Source organism: Nilaparvata lugens, chromosome 5, assembly GCF_014356525.2.
Source record: "Nilaparvata lugens isolate BPH chromosome 5, ASM1435652v1, whole genome shotgun sequence".
NCBI classification, from domain to species: Eukaryota; Metazoa; Arthropoda; class Insecta; order Hemiptera; family Delphacidae; genus Nilaparvata; species Nilaparvata lugens.
This window is the reverse complement of record NC_052508.1, coordinates 59265800-59285824: the sequence shown is the minus strand read 5'-3', so window position 1 is coordinate 59285824 and position 20025 is coordinate 59265800. Positions and strand designations below refer to the sequence as shown.

At 33.8% G+C, this 20025-nt stretch overlaps 1 protein-coding gene across 1 annotated transcript in view; it reads left to right on the top strand.

Moving 5' to 3' along the window:
• LOC111052297 (chitin deacetylase 1) overlaps positions 1–5513 on the top strand; it is a 47041-nt gene extending 41528 nt beyond the window's left edge. Inside the window, exons 8-10 of the mRNA XM_039428921.1 lie at positions 1045–1291; positions 2774–2965; positions 4767–5513. Coding sequence (XP_039284855.1) covers positions 1045–1291; positions 2774–2965; positions 4767–4869 — 542 coding nt within the window. The 3' untranslated portion in view covers positions 4870–5513. The remainder of the gene's footprint in view (positions 1–1044; positions 1292–2773; positions 2966–4766) is intronic.
• The last annotated feature ends 14512 nt before the right edge of the window (positions 5514–20025 follow it).

Below are 20025 nucleotides of genomic sequence, written 5' to 3'. Positions count from 1 at the left end.
TCGATGAATGACTTGCCCGTTGCTCTTACAGCTTGATTAAAATCAAGTCAAAAGTAAGAACTCGCTACGGCCGATCAATGACTTGCCTGTTGCTCTTGTAGTCTAGTAGTCAATCTTGAAGTGGATTCTAGAATAATGGACCATAGTCAATAGAATGGTTACGTCCGATGAGCTATTTTGGGGGTTAGCAGTCCGCTGAGCGATCCATAGTTCAGAATAACAATAAGGATAGGCAGACGCTATGAATGGGAAGACTTGGGTGTCATTCATCATCAGGGACAGTGACAGAGGCAGGCCACAAGCGCATGTGTATACTCGCAGTACGATATTATATTGATGATGATTGAATCAGTACCTACCACCTTCCATAAAAAGGAATCAGTAATAATAGTTAAGCAAAGATCGAATAGCTTTCTGCTTCGAACAGTTTAAATTAATCTTCATTATAGCCCATAAATATATTTATATATAGACATTTACAATTCCAACAAGTTCTATCAATCATCTGCATTTCTTCAAGTGAATAAGTAACACTACTGCAAATAGATATTAGGTATAAAGTATCTTACAGATATCAAGAAGATTTAAGATCAACTTCACATCGAAAGCAAGGCCATTTGCCTATCCTTAATATTGTTATTCTGAACAATGGATCGCTCAGTGGACTATTTTTTGCTGAATCGCTCATCGGACGACACCAATAGAGTGAATGTTGAAGTAGATTTTAGACTGATGAACAGTTGTCAATAGGATGAATCTTGAAGTGGATTTTAGAATAATGGACCGTTGTCAATAGAATGTATCGTATCTTGAAATGGATTTTAGGATAATGGACCGTTGTCAATAGAATGTATCGTATCTTGAAATGGATTTTAGAATAATGGACCGTTGTCAATAGAATGTACCGTATCTTGAAATGGATTTTAGGATAATGGACCGTAGTCAATAGAATGAATCTTGAAGTAGATTTTAGACTGATGAACAGTAGTCAGAATAGAATGAATCTTGAAGAGGATTTTAGACTGATGACCGGTTGAATTGCAGGCATCTGGGAAGTGCCTCTGAACGCGCACTTTGTGGAGACGTACGAGGGCGGCCACTGTCCCTACCTGGACCAGTGTGTATTGCACAACCATGACCCTGACGAGGTGTTTGAGTGGCTGCGCGAGGACTTCGAGCGCTACTACAAGCAAAACAGGGCGCCCTACATGATGCCCTTCCACACCAACTGGTTCCAGATCAAGGAGCTCGAACGCGGGCTGCACAAGTTCATCGACTGGGCTATCAAATTGTCAGTAACACTCTACAAATCCTACAATATTAAGCGAGCAATTTCTGTTTATATGTTTGTATGTCACCGGATCACGAAATTTGTTACAACGTAGGTTTATGATATAAAAATTCGATTAATCATGGTCTCATCCCTGGGATAACTCGCTGAAGGACATTAAAAGAATAATTTATCCTTGGAAAAACAGCTGAGAATTTCGTCGTCTGTCGATAATGGAAGTGAGTGACCGAGTGTGTCGGAGTGAGACAAAATTATGCCTCTGCTCTTGAACTATTGCATTCAATCCGTTGAACTCACGAGAAAAATCATCCGGCAAAAAATTATTATGAAGAAAGTGTATCAAGAATTTTATTTGCCGTAAAACTTCTAGTATATGAGGAATGAGTATGTTAATAGTATTCACAAGCAGTAAAGGCTGGTTTACACATCACAAATTGGCAAGACAGTGTCTTTGGACAATAATTATTGTATGTATATGTATTGTATGTAGACAATAAATTATTGTCCAAAGACAACTGTCTCGCCAATTGACGATGTGTAAACTGTTGGGCATTGTAATTGTACGCTATTAAACTGTTTAACAATACAGTATAGGCTATTTACTTTCATTGTTGTATGTTTTTTCTATATTGTGATAAATCTTTGAAGATTTAATAGTGTTGCCTAGACGAATTTCCTCCTTCCACTTTCCTTCCCCTATCTACTTGAGGAAAGATTGCTTTACAAAAAATTTAAGAACTCCAATTTCATGTTTTCTATACGTTTGAAGGTCCCCTGACTTCAAAAATATGATTTTTTCTTCTACTCTTTGCTTTTGTTCTACAAGAAAGGAGTGATCCGTGGTCTAGTGGATAGTGCTTGCATAGCAAGAGATCCCCGGTTCAAACCTGCTCATTAACAGACGTTTTTGAACAGGTTACTCCAGTGTTATCGGATGGGCGCGTTAAACTGTCAGTCCCAGCTGAAGTATGGCAGTTGTAAGGCCCATCATATATCCTCTCGAATATAATAGAATCCTCTCCATACAACATGTTTGTACCTAGCCTTATTCTTCACATTTCATTTTCATACTCCTCTCGTAATTTCTATTGGCAATCTATTGGTTTCTACATACCTCTTTTGTACTATACTCTTTTCCTCTGGTCCAAAATAATCATATTATTCATAACCTTTTTCTCATAATTATCATGAAATAAAAACGAAAATCCAAGTACCCTTTTTTTGAGAATTTTCCTCACATGATTTAAGATTGATGTCTATTTCAAAAGGGGGAATTCACTCACTTGAAAATGACATCAATTGAAACAAGTTGTGAGTAAATTTTTCAAAAAAGGTACTTAGATTTCTATTTCAATTTCTTGATCATATTCATTATTCTTATATTTTCAAGTTTACTTGAAGTGTACTATTAATAGGATTACTTATAAAATACCTACCTACTTTATTATGCTAGAATGACATTTCTACCGAAACAAATTGCAGAGAGGACGTGTGGTTCGTGACGGTGACACAAGCCCTGACATGGATGACCGAGCCGAAGCCCAACAAGGACCTCAAGACATTCGCTCCTTGGAAGTGCGAGCGCAAGGACAACCTCCCTTCAGCCCCCTGCAATCTACCCAACAAATGCGCCCTCTCCTTCAAGCCACCTGAGGCTAATTTCAGCACTACAAGGTAGGCCTACCATTTACTAATATAATTATGCATAGATATAATATTTTCTAATAAAGTATTCTCATAGGGCAACTTGAATTGTTTAATTATTACAGAAGTATCTAGTAGGCCTACCCAGATACTGTTATTGATGAGATATACAGTAGTGAATTGAAGAATTTTAAGTTACACACATAACCTCTAGTTACATTTGGACTGTTGTATAAATTAGAATTGGAACTGTTTTGGGGGCATAAGTTAGCCTGTGGTACTTTTCTGTAAGTTGTATAATTCTGAATGATTGAATTTATCCACAATACATTTTTCCTCCACCTCCTATCTAAAGTGCTTACTTTAGTCCCTGGAACATAATACTAAAGTGTCACTTTTTCGCTCTCGGGAGGAAAAAACTCGAAAACTCCCTAGAGCGTAAAAGTAACTCCATTTAAATAACATTGGAAGCATCTCTATTTTAAAAACGTACCTAGATTTTAAATAGGTTAGAAGGTCTAAGCTCAGATGAGGAAGCATATAGAATAGTCATTAAACCAACTAAATTCAATACCTCAACCAGACATTTGATCAATATATGAAATTTATGTTATATATGAAAATTATTACAAACTTCATATCAGTAAACTAAAAAAATGTATAAATATTTTTTTTATTACATTTTATTGAAAATACCAGCCAACGAATATTCCTCATTAACTAATCAAATTTGAGATGGGAACTTCATCATAGTTGTTGTGTTGGCCATTGTTGTTACAACTTTTGCCAACTGATAGTGCATAGCGCTGTCGGCGGAGAACTGTGATTACAAGCCAGCCCAGCCGTTTATTTTTTAGGTTATGTTGTAACACATTGTTTGGTCACGTAAGTTTTTAAAAATTATTTTACTTGCAGTTTTTAAAAATGTAGGTGGAGAAAAATGTTGTGTAGATCACGAGTGAATTTTTTTTCCTCCCTCAGGAAAATTGTTGCCCTCGGTTTCGCCTCGGGCTTCAAACTTTTCCCTCAGGGAGAAAAAACAGTACTTTTCACTCTAGATGTACAAATAACTATTAACTTTTGAATTGTCACACTGAAGATGACATCATAGGTGTTGAGACATGTTTGAAGCTTTTCAATAAACTCATGATATTTTTAGACTATAGTGAGGTCCACGTTATGATGGCAGTGTTTGATTAGCAATGGTATTGCTATCCTTGTCTATCATTTATCAAAGCGGATAGCACTATCTCTTTCTCGCTTTGCTCTGCTGCCAGATCGTCTTTTAACAATGTGGAATTGATAATTGATTAACAAAATATTTCATCTTGATGATGAAAATTCATTATGAAATTATTGAAAAATATAATTTCTTGCTTAATAAAATATAATTGATTATTTTTAACGAGAATGAACAGTTATTATTACATTAATAAACCTGTATCAGGTACCGTCTATAGATGGCATTGACAAGACAGAGGATCGGCAATGTTTCTCTCCTATCTTTCTCCACTGCCATTATAACGTGGATCTACCTACTACAGCGCTTTTAAACTGTGTATTCTAGTGTTTTATTATCTCGTACCCTTTTTGAACTTTGTTTACAAAAAATGCAAGTTATTTCTATAATAATAAATATGATATTGTAACTTTTTCAAATAAACTTGCACCACAGATCTAACCCATGATTATTAAGTCTTTGCTTGCAGTTGATATTAAGATGACCTTCAAAAGGCAATGGGCTCCAAAAATATGAGAAACAGTGGAATGTAGAGTAAACGTAGGTAATCTTGCCTATTACAGTTATAAATGTTAATTTCATATTTTCCAGGTATCTTACAACATGCAGAGAATGCCCGAATAAATATCCCTGGCTGGGAGACTCAGAAGGAACAGGCATAGCGGGTCGCGATGTTTACAATCCAGAAAATTGAAGCCTTTCAATAAAAAATTATATGTTTATGAAAATCTAAAAGAAAGCAATTATTTTAGACGAGGACAAACACACACAAAATCAAGAACTGTTTTGTGATGAAAATGGATATTTTCTATCCTAATCTGTTTTTCAATTATAAACTAATAATATCGAAGATTGAATTGAATTAGTTCTATGATAATTATAATCAATTATTTCAATGCTTGATAAGTTTCCTTGTCAGCATTTTTCTATAATAAATTATAAATTTCAAATTGAATTATAAATTGTTATTATGGTTGCGAATGAAATATGCATTGTATATTCTTGAATTGTTCCATAAAAACCTACTATTGAAAACGTTCGACAGTTCATCACTTATTGAGGAGAATCTCTTCAATATAGTTATTATTATGAAAATGTGTCCTGTCGGCTGTCATTGATATTGTTTTGATAATCGTGGTAACTTATCATATCGAATAAGATTGTATTTTTAAATGGAAATTTACTGTCTGAAACTCTTATTTCAATGAGGATAGAATCAATAATATTATTATTAATGAGGATAGAATCTGTTATATGTGTGACATTTTAGGAGTCTTGTGACTGTTTACAATCTTTTATGAAAATGTTGTTTTTTTAAATAAATTATTTTCATATACAGAACGTAGTAATGCTTGTTAATCCTGCTTTAATATTCATATTAGAACATTCTTTGGCTCCAATTAAAGGATTTAATTCCTTAAATTTCATTCTTTGGCTCATCTTAGACTCGCTAAGTTTTTTCCGCTTAAAACCGGATGCATTGCCTTTTCATGGGATGAACTATACAAGCGAAATGTAGACGTTCCCCATGAGACCATACATTCTGAGGACTCATACAATGAATTTATCACGTCTATTCCATCCATATAGTTGAGTCCATACACCATTGTTTGTGGAATTACACAAAAAGTCTTCACTTAGGCGAATCTAGTTCATGCTCCTTTGATGAGGGTTTTTGGTTCCTCATATACGAACATTATGTTGATTGAATTTACAGCTTACATGAAACGTCACCTCATCATCCACTACCTCCGTAAACAAAGCCATAGCGCATTCTGGTGACGTCAGCACAGGTAGGGCTCCTACACTAATAAAAAGTTGTTAATTTCAGCTGATCTATATTAGCTAGTGTTCTATTGGTGTAGGAGTCCTACTTGTGCTGACGTCACCAGAATGCTCTATGGCTTTGTTTACGGAGGTAGTGGATGAGGTAACGTTTCATGTAAGCTGTAAATTCAATCGACTTAATGTTCGTATATGAGGAACCAAAAACCCTCATCAAAGGAGCATGAACTAGATTCGCCTAAGTTAAGACTTTTTGTGTAATTCCACAAATTAATCATGATGTATGGACTCTACTTTTTTGTAGATGTCATAGATGAACACTATGTCAGCTATGAACGAGATACACATAAGTCAATGTTTTTGTGCCTTTCCACAAAACATGGTCAGACAAAACTTATAAGAAATTGATTGTTTTTGAAGAGATATTTTGGTATTTCTCCATAATGAAAGAATAAGACTCCTCCTCACTTCCTCATTGTGACCCCAGCACCTAACTTCAAAATTGGGAACTTCCTGTTTCTTATGTAGCCTACTCAAAACACCAGTCTAGCTGAGAATCGGGCAGGTGTAGCCACGAAACCATGGTCCTTCTGTAAAACAAATTTTAAGTTTTTTTGGACAACATTTGTGTCTCATTTTTTCTAAACTTATAAAATTGTTTCATTCTATACCATGGTGAAAGGACTTCACTTTTTTGTAGATGTCGCCTGAGCCTCAAAAATGGAGGGCACACTTACAATACACCATCATGAAACTTGTGTGAGCAATTTGTTTTGTTTGAGTGCACAGTTTTTAAAAATAAATTCAATTAGGGCATTCATTTTAAATAATTCTGTATAATTCACTGTATTCTACAGCTATTACTTCATGATTCGACATGATGATGGGCTACCCTTACAGCTTGAAGGAAACCAACTCCAACCAGTTGCAAGTTTTAAGTACCTGGGTTCAAGTGTACAGAGAGATGGAGGGCTTGATGTAGAAATACAGCATATAATAAATTGTGAATGGATGAACTGGAGAAAAATGAGTGGTGTTCTTTGTGATAAGAGAGTGAATTGTCAAATGAAGGGAAAAGTGTATAGATCAGTTGTGAGGCCAGCTATGCTGTATGGAACAGAAACATGGCTCATTTCAAAGAAACAGGAACGAAAGATGGAAGTGACTGAGATGAGAATGTTAAGATGGATGTGTGGGGTTACAAGAAGAGATAGAATAAGAAATGAATTGATCAGAGGCACTGTAAAAGTTGGACCACTGGGAAAGAAAATGCAGGAGACAAGGATGAGGTGGTTTGGGCATGTACAGCTACGGGAGGAGGATTATGTTGGACGAAGAGTGCAGGATTTAGTTTAGGATGGTATGAGAGGACGAGGTAGACCTAGGATGAGGTGGGGAGATAGAATAGCGGCTGACTTGCGGGAGAGTGGAAGCATTGGATAGGGCTTTGTGGAGAGGCAGACCAAGAGGAAGGAATGCCGACCCCATTTAAATGGGATAAGGCACAGCCAAAGAAGAAGAAGACTTCATGATTCGACAGCAAAATCAATCGACCAACTAGTCGGTCCCCTTCCATACAGTTATTATGAATAGAAATAGGCTAACACAGTTTTATTTTTGTCACATCTAAATTTTCAGCTATAGCGATGGTGTTGGTTTTTACACGAAACTGCGTACAAATCTAATAAATGTGGATATGACAAAAATAAAACTGTTTTTTTTTCAAGTATAGAGAAATTCATATTTAACAAATTTTATCAATTATTATGGATGTTAGTGACTGCAAGGAAGCTGGTAGCCTTTCAACAATTCTCTCCGAATGATTTAAATTATTCATCTGCTGTTTCATGAACTGAAGGTTTTTACAGTATGAACACTAAACAGTATTTCATGAACAGTATTCTTATTTTATACTATTTCTGGTAACTCACTAGATAGCAATACGTTAAATTTGACCTTATCCTTCCTCATGATTGTTCATCTTCCGCATTATCTTGAGTAGCCCACAAATTTGTACAAGAAGCACTCTGTATACAGCCAAACACGTGGCGTCCACTACAATTACGTCTATTGTCCCTTTAAGAATGTTGTTTTCCCACTAGTGGCGGCTACTATTAGTGTACAGGAGGCTTGATTGAATGAGCGTAGCAAGTTCCTACTTTTAATTTAGGGCTCGAGTCGTAACCTACCTATTCAATAAACCAAGTTGACATTGGGTGCAAAAGGTAGCTCAAGCTGGAGAGTGTGGCATTTAAAGTGTGTATGTTTCGTCTCATTTGAATACTTGCTTTACATTCAACACTCCCAAGCTTGAAGCTACCTTCGCCGCTCCACTATGTTTGCACCCTCTTTCATTGTTCATAGAGCATAGGTTTTTGTTTTTACTGATACAGTACTAGGATTCTATGGTGCAAATCATTTCGAACTGTCAACATTGATTAAATGAGTCTATTGATATTATTCATAAGCAATGCTGACAACTTAAAATTAATTAAAATAAATTTATTCTTCGAAAAAATAATAAATAATCTATTTTCATTTTTTGACCCTTTTAAAATTAATCTCACTAGGCTCTACAGAAATGATTGAATACAAACACAAATATTTTGTCAAATTCTACACAGTTTTATTTGGGTTAAAGAAAGGAGACGGGGGCGCGCTACCTGTACACTGGGCTATTGTTCCAAAAAGGTTCATCCTGCAACTCTCGACTACCACACTCTATTCTCCTCTGAATCCGCTTCATTACCCTCATTAGTGGCCGGAGTGGCCCGTCTGCTCTCTTGAAGGCAGTTTTAGCTGGTAGGGACTTTCCACCTTACCTGTCACTTGTATTCTCACTTTATTATTGAATCTAGATCAGTGTTCAAGTAGCCTACTTGTTATTCAATTATTTCTAATGGTTCATTCTGATGAAACTCAACTTGCTCACAAGCTGTATACAGACTAACTTGAGTTACATACAATTCGTGGTTACACACCACGTGCGCTATTCATCAGCTGATGATATGTGTATTATAATTATTTATTTGTATGAATACAATATTATCAAATCATTCAATATAATGTATAGTATGATTATTATAGTATCAGCTTAATGGAAAGCATACAGTGAGTGTTCATGGCACAAGTCTTCTTAAAAAATCTTTATGAAAATCTGGTGTGGCGCACTCACACAACTTTCCTTGCCGTTATGAAAATTGATCACTTGACGCTAGTGTTCCCGCGCATCTCAAGTCTACTATTCAAAGATTTGAGCTCAAATTTCACTCTTCATAGTGAATCATTTAATAGAATCAACAGTTGCCAACAGTTTGCAATTGGATAATCACATTTACTCGTATTTCGAGCTTATTTTTAATTTTAGGTGAAAATGTTACTGAACATTAATTGTAGAGATTCTCATGCTCAATCTATTCCACTCGATTTTTTTGTTTAAATTGTATCTGAAGCCTGATAATATTGAGAATCTAAAATCAAACTTTGCATAGATGGAGCGGAGCTCCTGAAATTTTTACAGATATGGGACTTGTGGCAGTTGATAGAGCTTATCGATGACTATTTTAGGTATGAATTTGATCAAAATCGTTGGAGCCGTTTTCGAGAAAATCGCGTAAAACCCTGTTTTTGACAACATTTTCACCATTTTAGCCGCCATCTTGGATCGCATTTGATCGAAATTGTTCGTGTCTGATCCTTATATTATAAGGACCTTACATTCCAAATTTCAAGTCATTCCGTTAATTGGGAGATGAGATATCGTGTACACAGACGCACATACACACACACACAGGGTCACTAGAACTTATACCTGTTCATCCATTGCTTTCAGCGGCCCCGTCTCCTTTCTTTTACCCTTTTATTCAGTACATGGCCATGGTTTGTACTAACCTTCAATGGTTTCGTGACCACACAAGTCATATTTTCAAGTTCAACATGGAACGATTTTACAGAAATAATAAATTCAAATGAAATACATATTTATTTTCAACAAAACATTATAATGATTAATAATATAATTTAACATAACAGATAATAACAAACAATAATTCATAAAATACAATATTTGCACTTCCTATAAGAAAGTATCTCCTATAAGAAAAAGTATCACAGGAATGTATCAAGAAAATATCAAGTAGTAAATTCATACTAATATGATTACAATCAGTCACTATTAAAAGTGGATTAACAGAAAATATTACTTCATAGTACGTTTGACTATCCTACGAAAATTTAAAAAACATTATTATAAAATGAAATTTTCACCAAGAAGTGGAATATTTAGTATTAGAATATAAAAATAAGTAAAGCAGGAATCCCAATAAGAATTATTTGGGATTGATTACCAATTATTTGAGAAAGGTAAATGACTGTAATGCTCTAGCATACAATGTATGTAAATTCTTAAATAACAAAAAAACAAATTTTGGCAGAAATTATTGCATATCAAATAGCTATGAATTAGTAAAAAATATAAAAGACATAGAAATACCAAAAAATGCAGTTTTCTTGTTATTTGAAAAAATATCTTCATCCTCAGAAAACGAAGAAGAATGGGAACCAAGTGAGTTAGAGGAATTGAGTGATGGAAATTCATCTCCAGTTGAGGAGCCTGATGGGTATGAAATTTGCAATTCATTTTTCATCACTCAAATTACAGAGAATGAGGAGCTTGAGAATCAGGTGGATCAACAACCCTTGATGATGGAATGTTAATTGAGAGCAAGAGATTGAAGGACTTGAGAAACAATTGGATGTTATAATGTGTGATGACTACAATGCTCAAGAAGAGTTGGGAGAACTACCAGTAGAAGTTTTGGATAATGATGCTGATTTAGGCTTCGTTGTTCTTCCAGAGAATTCACCACTTGCACAATCCAATTTCGCAATTATTCAAATTCAGCGAAAAACTAAGATCATGAGAACAGCATGTGAGATTGTAAGTACTCCTGATAATTGTGATGAGTCTACAGCTACAGTGATCCCCTTGATAAACTGTAGGCCTAATAGAATGAACGATGTCTTGAATATGGTAAGAGAAAGTTTAATGTGAGAAGAGAATTAATTTTAACTGAACTTTTAAACCCTGATATTTTAGAAGGAAACTTAAATTTCCTCATAGCTTGGAAGTAGACTAATTACTTAAAAATAGACTTCGGCTATGTGAACTAAGTCCTACCCACTTTAGATGTTTGATGTCAAGTTTGATTAATAGTTAGCTTATTGTCATTTATTGTCTCATTTTTCCCACCGATTCTCACTTATAGTCTTATATTAGTCAAGAGGATTCATCAATTCATTTCGATCCTCAACTCTCCTAGTTCTCTGGAATTTATGAAGCAACTCTTTAAGTATTGGCAATTTCAAGGTGAACTGAACAATAATTATTATACTGTATATATATATTTTGTTACATTTTCAATTTTTGTATAGTCTAAGGCTAGGCTTTCATTATAAAGATGCCTACTTTTGGTACATTTCCCTGCCTACTACTAGAGTTGAGGTGCTTACTATTGGTGCAAAAACAAAACATGAAATTGAGATATTTAAAAATTTACTATAATTCATAGCTTATCAAATATCAAGTGAGCTAGCTGAATAAAGTTTTGACAAATATGGCAAAAGCAAAATGTTTAGATTTTCCTAAAAAAACAATACTTTAATGCCAAATAAAGGCAGGAATTTTTGTTAAGGTGCCTTCTACTGGTGTAGTCACCCTACGGTCTCTTAATGATTTGAAAGAGTGGGAGGCATTCATTTATCATTTGCAACAGAGCAAATTATGCCCATGCTATAAGTACTGAACTGGAAAATGATCTCTGTAACACTCAGTTTACTGTATTTTTATTTATACTATTACTTGCTTCAGCCTTGTTTAAGGGATTACACTTATAATCACTCCCCAAAATGATAAATGAAAAAACTGATATAGCCTAACCTCTTCACGCATGGTGGCATCATTTAATGCCAGATCTTCAAACAGTCACAACTTCTATAATATTAACATCTGACATTCATTTCCTGCATATACGACTCATTTGATGCCAGTAGCAGTTCCAGAAACCAACACCAGAGCTCGTATTTCGCCAAACACAGCTGCTTCATCACAAACTGTTCCTTGCACTGAATACAACTTTTTACTGGAAGGCACATTTTTGAAGAACTGTTGCAATAAGAATAATTGACAAAATAGTAAGTAAAATTCATTTCTATTTAATTTATAGTGTCTAAATTGCATTGGTAAAGTCCAGTTATAAATATTTTCCATTTTTATCGGGAGGAAGCTTAAAAATACATGTGGCATCAAATGAGGCCAGTAGGCATTCTAGGATTATGAATACCTATAGGTTAGGTTTGAATGCTTGTCAAAATACACTGATGAGAGTTTTGAAGATTAATCTATTCACAGATAAATTGAAATAATATATTTATAAGTATAAATGTAAGAAGCTGGTTGCTCTACATTCACGCTTCTTCTTTCTAATCATATGAACCATATGACTTGTTAATAATTTACTAATGTTGTTTATCAAACTAACAGCAGAGCTGATGAGAGAATCATTGAATGTTCATATTTGTACAGTTTAAGATTTATTGAGATTTATATTATAATTGACATTAAGATCGATTTTCTAAAGTAAATGAAAATCTTTCGTCAATTATTTATTTTAAGTAATATGTGCGAAGTAAGATCATTATAAATCGATTTTTTTGTTCAACATGCCAAAAAAAGGTAAGAGTGAATTTTCAATTGATATTGATAGGAAATTTGTTTTGGAAAAATTCTCGGGGAAAATTGGACAAAATGCAAAATTCTGGCTGGAAGATTTTGAGAAAGAATGTATCCGTTACAATATCCACAACGATGAAGAAAAAATAACATGTTTAAGACTATTTTTAGAAGGGAGTTCTGAAGATTGGTATACTTCCAACAAATATAAATTAGGATTGAAAAATTGGAATTTGTGGTCAAAAACATTTCTCCAAACTTTTTCTAATAAAGGCTGGTCAAATGTGAGATATGCATATTCATTCAAATACATTGAAAATTTTGGATCTATGCTTGATTATGCTTTGAAGAAGGAACGATTATTGCTTGAATGTGAGAGAACTATGACAGATGAATCTAGAATCTCACATATTGTTGTGGGACTACCAGTTCATATTCAGAATAGATTAGATAAGGAAAATATCGAGACCACAGAAGATCTGATGAATGAGATTCAAAAATATGATTCATTCACAAACTCAAACGGACATAGTCATATAAATAGCCAGAAAAAAGACTCAACCAAGATGGAAGAGATAAGAAGAAAGAAGACTCCTTGTTCTGTATGTACATCCTTGGGAAAACCAAATCGCTTTCATCCTGCAGAGATTTGTAGGAATAAAAATAAAACAGTGAATTTTACAACCTGTGAGGAAAATACACTCGATGTTGATAATCAAAAAACTGAATAAGCCGGCGTGTAAGTTCATTCCATTGATTACAGTTAATGTACTAGTTGATAAAAAGAAGATTGTAAAAGGGGTTTATGACAGTGGCTCAAATATCACTCTAATAAATCAGAAAATTGTTGATGAGCTGAAGACAAAACTTATGAACGACCATAACCTTTTTCGAACTATTAGTGGTGTGAATTTTACAAATCGCCGGGCCAAAATTCCAATGAAAATCAATAAAATCGAAGAAATATTAGATGTATATGTTGTGAAGAACAATAATTTCTCTTATGATTTACTTCTTGGATTGGATGCAATAAAAAAGTTCAAATTGATACAGAATGAAAATTTAGAAATTTTACAGAAGGTTGATGACAAAACAGATGTTGAAAGATTGAATTATGAGTCATCTGTCTTCTCTGTAAATATGGAAAGCAATCTGAATTATCTTGATACTGAAAAGAGACAAACAATAACAAGGCTGATTGGAGGTTATGAATCACTATTTGCAAAACACAAATATGATGTAGGTGAGGTAAAACATGCAGAAGCAGAAATCAAACTTACAGAAGATAGATATATTATTAAGAAGCCATACAGAACGTGTATCCCAGATAAAAAAGAAATAGAACAACAAATTTCAAAACTTTTAGATGCAGGATTGATTAAATATTCAACTTCACCATTTGCATCTCCTGTTACACTTGCCTTCAAACGAGAAGAAAAAAAAATCACGGCTATGTATTGACTTCCGGGAACTGAACAAAATTGTAATACCAGAGCCACAACCATTCCCAAGAATAGAAGATATAACAGTGAAGGCTGGTAATTGTAAATGGTACACAGTACTTGATGTTAATTCAGCATTCTGGACAATACCAATAAAAAAAGAAGACAGAATGAAAACTGCATTTGTGACCCACGAAGGCCATTATCAATGGTTACAGATACCATTTGGTTTGAAGACCGCGCCTGCAATTTTTCAAAGAATATAGGGTAACACTTTACAAAAAAATAAGTTGACTGATTTTTGTACTTGCTACATTGATGATATTTTAATATTTTCAAAGACATTTTAGGAACACTTGAAACATATAAACCTCGTACTTGATGCGGTTTATAAAGAAGGGTTCAAGCTGAAATTGGAAAAATGTAACTTTGCAAGGAGTTCAATTAAATATTTGGGACACATAATTGAAAATAACTCAGTCCGTCCACTCACTGACAATCTCAAAGCAATTGAAAAGAGACAAACAACCGAAAACCAAGAAGAATGTACGCCAGTCTAAGGGCAAAATAAATGTCTATTATAAATACATAGAGAATGCAGTGAAAGTTCTACAACCTTTACAGCACAATCTACTGAGGAAGGACATACCTGACATCTGGTCAGAGACATGTGATAAAGTTTTCCAAAACGTGAACAAATACTTATGTTCTAGTCCCGTATTACAAATTTATGATTATGAAAAACCAGTATTCATTTTCACCGATGCCAGTGGAGAGGGATTTGGAGCTGTACTGAAACAACCAAAAGAAAATAATGAGCTTCATCCAGTAGCATATTTTTCAAAAAAACTGAGCCCTGCTCAAAAGAAGAAAAAAGCTATCTATCTGGAATGTATGGCTATAAAAGAGACAATTATGTATTGGCAATATTGGTTGATAGGACGGAAGTTTACAGTGATCACAGACCACAAACCATTGGAGAATCTCAGAGTGAAAGCACGAACCGATGAAGAATTGGGAGATCTTGTATACTACCTATCGCAATATGATTTCACATTGATATATAGCCCAGCAAAAGGAAATGTTGAAGCAGATACTTTATCAAGAAATCCAGTTTTAGAGCACTTTGAAGGAAATGAAGACATTTTAACAGTTGTGAATTTGATATCTATACAAGAAATAAAAGACGATCAAGAAAAAAACAAAGAAGCAATAATGAATAATAGGAATGTTGAATATAAAGAGGAAATATTCTACAAATGTATAAAAGGAAACAAAAGAATCTTCCTTTCTCAAGAAAAGGGTAAAGAATTGATTGAGAAAATTCATTTTCAACTAGGACATATCGGAACTCACCACACACTATTACACATACGTCCACATTACTACTTTTCCAACATGGATGAAATGGTCAAGCGCTATTGTGATTCGTGTCATATATGTAAGAAGAATAAAACAAGAAGAGGTCGCTCAATAGGATTACTTTCACAATTGGGTCCAGCTAGTGAACCGTATGAGATCATGTCGATAGATACTGTTGGAGGGTTTGGTGGAAACAACTCAACAAAACGATACCTACACATATTGGTCGATCACTTCTCTAGATATGCATTCACTTCAAGCTCTAGCGGTCAAACTACTAAAGAATTACATTCGTTTGCTAGATCCTATCTTACAAAACCATTCTGTCAAGATCCTATTAGCTGATCAATATGCGTCTATCAAATCAAAAAAGTTTAGAGATTACCTACTCGAAAAAGGTGTTACAATGGTGTTCACATCGGTAGATTGCCCACAATCAAATGGTCTTAATGAGCGGCTAAACCAGACATTGGTGAATCGTATTAGATGCAAAGTGAATAGTCCAGAAAGAAGAACGCAGACGTGGTCGAAAATAGCGGAAAGTTGTACATCAGAATACAACAAGACAATCCATAGCACTACTAAATTTACACCAAGATATCTGCTATTGGGAGAGGATTTGGAAATAATACCATCACAACTGAGGAAAAAACGAAACTTACAAATAGACAGAGAAGAAGCAATAAAAAATTCCAATTTAAACCACAAACGGAACAAACTGAGATGTGATAAGAACAGAAGAATATATGGTTTCAAGGAAAAAGAACTAGTGTATATAGAAAAAGGGAACAAGTTGAATAGAAATAAATTAGATGAAGTTAGAAGTGGACCGTTCCCCATTATAAGAAGAATATCAAACTCAATGTATGAAGTGGCCTGCGGAATCAATGGGAGTGAACCAATCATCTGTCACTCAAGCAAATTGACACCTTCGAGGAAGTTTCTCGTTCAAGGGGGGGAGATGTAAGAAGCTGGTTGCTCTACATTCACGCTTCTTCTTTCTAATCATATGAACCATATGACTTGTTAATAATTTACTAATGTTGTTTATCAAACTAACAGCAGAGCTGATGAGAGAATCATTGAATGTTCATATTTGTACAGTTTAAGATTTATTGAGATTTATATTATAATTGACATTAAAATCGATTTTCTAAAGTAAATGAAAATCTTTCGTCAATTATTCATTTTAAGTAATATGTGCGAAGTAAGATCATTATATAAATAAACAGACATTAATCTTTAATCAATATTATTTGTACTCAAATTTATAAAAATACCAATATATTGTCTGTTATAAATGAATATGACCAATTTTCCTTGTTTGCTGGTATTGTTTTTGCATCATTACTAATTGTTTCTATCAACAAATAAATCTGGATAATTGATTCTACTAGCATGAATAAGCAAAATAATAATCTTGAATTTATATTTTCCATCCTTGAATGTAAAAATATCAAAATATAATTGACCGAGCGAAGTGAGGTCTAAGATTCAAGTTGACGGTTTGGCATTTCTCTTAATGTTTAAATGTTTATATATTGCGCATTTACGGCGAAACGCGGTATGTGTGGATGTGCTTATGGTTTGGGACGTCGTTATAACTGCGCGAGGTCTACTGTTCACAGAACTACTAGTATAGCCTTGATACATCTGTAATGATGATCAATTTGTTTGCAAGCTGTTTTAGCTAATTGACCGAACGAAGTGAGGTCTAAAGCTGCGTTTACACTGTGTAACTTTGTTATATGTAACAGGTTATAAGAAACTTTTGTTAGAAAAATAAGTTATAAAATTTTTGTTATACAACAAAAGTTTGATTGACAAAATAGAATTTGTAACATGTTATAAAACAAAAGCAAGTTTGTGGGTCTCTACAGTGGTAACTATATTACTCAAAGCATAGCCATTGACTGTCACGTGGTACAAATCCGCCTTCAAGATTATAAACAAACATTGAAATCGAAGATACTTTTCCATAAATTAACGGTCTAGGCAGTGCTATGATAGGGAACAGTGATTCAAGATGAATTTTAGGCAATTATGAGCTCGTAGAGGATGAATTGTCTACAATTTGGAATCAATCATGAGTTTCTTGATGTATCAGACTCTTGATTAACAGAAAAATCGCGAAAAAATGAAAAACTGGAATCGCCCTTTTTAAAATCGGTTGTAACTGACTAATAATACTGGAATTGAAGGTATTCTTTATTGTAGTGGAAAGAAGAAATACTTTTCCACATTTTGAAATTTTATCTGAAGTATTTCACAATAATTATGCAGCTTTAAATAAGGAAATTAGTCATTTTTTTGTGAATTGAAATACTGTTTGAAGTACACTCAAGGATGGATTTCTCAATTTTTTGGTCGAATTTCACATATAATGCGTAATTTGGAACCGCCTTCACATGCTGAGAAGAATGAGCTGTGGTACAATGAGATCTGATCATTCTGTCAAAGTCAAAAGTTATGAGTGTTTGAAATTCTGATTCTTGAGGTGTCCTTATGCGCGCCTCTCCACTAAATTAAGAGCATATAACGGGTGATTCTCATAGAACATGATCTAATGAACTTATATCATGGTGCGAAATCTGAATGTGATGACAATGGAGTTGCTGATGATGAATGAAGCTAAAACTCAGGTATTTTCCAAAATACAAGGATCATTGTTGTCAGGTTTACCTGGAAATCTATATATAAGATAAAGCCTGTAGAGCACAAAACTACGCTCAGAGGAATCTTGAATCATACATTTAAATGGTGACAATCAGAAGATATTGTAGATCAAAAACTAAAGTCCATCAAAATGATTTTTTTCTAATTTTACTTATTTTTGAAAAATTGTAAGTCAGTACTCATTGAGGATAGAAAGTTCCAAATAATCTCATTTTATTAGTAATTTAATAATCTAAATAAGGTAAAACTCAGGTATTTTCCAAAATACAAGGATCATTGTTGTCAGGTTTACCTGGAAATCTATATATAAGATAAAGCCTGTAGAGCACAAAACTACGCTCAGAGGAATCTTGAATCATACATTTAAATGGTGACAATCAGAAGATATTGTAGATCAAAAACTAAAATCCATCAAAATGATTTTTTTCTAATTTTACTTATTTTTGAAAAATTGTAAGTCAGTACTCATTGAGGATAGAAAGTTCCAAATAATCTCATTTTATTAGTAATTTAATAATCTAAATAAAATGAGGGAGCAAATTCTTCTGATCGATTACAGGATTTGGCGGAAATAACATAAAAAAGACTAGAAAATGAACCGAAAATACAAGGTATTTGGGCCACTCTGTATCTAGCACAAGGAAATTTATGTACCCAAACAATATATTGAAAATCAGAACTACAATAAAAAATGCAAGAATAAATACTGTAGTTGCAGAAATAAGTATCAAGACTTTAGCATTTAAATGAACAAGTTCAAAAATCTAATCAATTTCAACAAATAAAGCTCTCAAATGCTGTTATCGATTAAAAACCTCTACAATTTTCAGGTGGGGGGTCCCCTGGACGCCCCCCCCCCAACAGGTCAGGGTCCTGCATCTGCGCCTGTAAGCATCTGATGATTCAGCTACTTCCCCCACCACCTATTTCAATTCCATTCTATAAATTGTAACATGTTATAAGTAATGAAACGTTCTTATAACACATGTAACAAGTAACAAAAATTTATACTTTTTATTTGATATTCACCGACGTCGTGCGGGAAAGGAAAAACTTGTTATAAAACACGAAATTATGTTATAAAACACAAAGTTACATGTAATAAGTTACATGAATTTTTAACATTTTTGTTAAAGTTGTTATATAACCATAACGTTTTATAACAAAGTTACACAGTTTAAACATAGCTAAAGGGAAAACTTGTTATATATAACACAAAATTATGTTTTAAAACACGAAGTTACATGTAACAAGTTAAATTAATTCATAACATTTTTGTTAAAGTTGTTATATAACCAATGTTTTATAACAAAGTTACACAGAGTAAACGCAGCTTAAGATTCAAGTCGACGGTTTGGCATTTCTCTTAATGTTTAAATGTTTATATATTTATATGTTGCGCATTTACGGTGAAACGCGGTGATAGATTTTCATGAAATTTGACAGGTATATTCCTTTATAAATTGCGCGTCGACGTATATACAAGGTTTTTGGAAATTTTGCATTTCAAGGATAATATAAAAGGGAAAAGGAGCCTCCTTCATACACCAATATTAGAGTAAAAATCAGACTATAGAATTATTCATCATAAATCAGCTGACAAGTGATTACACAGATGTGTGGAGAAGCCAGTCTATTACTGTATTTGTATAAGGTCTATAGTTTCAATCAAAGACATTAAAGAGGTATGCATCTTTAAGCTGGGTTTACACCAAAGTTATTAACAAAATGGTTATAACTTAATCCTTATAGATTCTATTGTATTGAATGGAAGTTGAAAAACACATAATTATGTTCATCATGTGTATGATAAGTTATGTTCAATCTAATATAATCTGAAAGGATTGAGTTATCA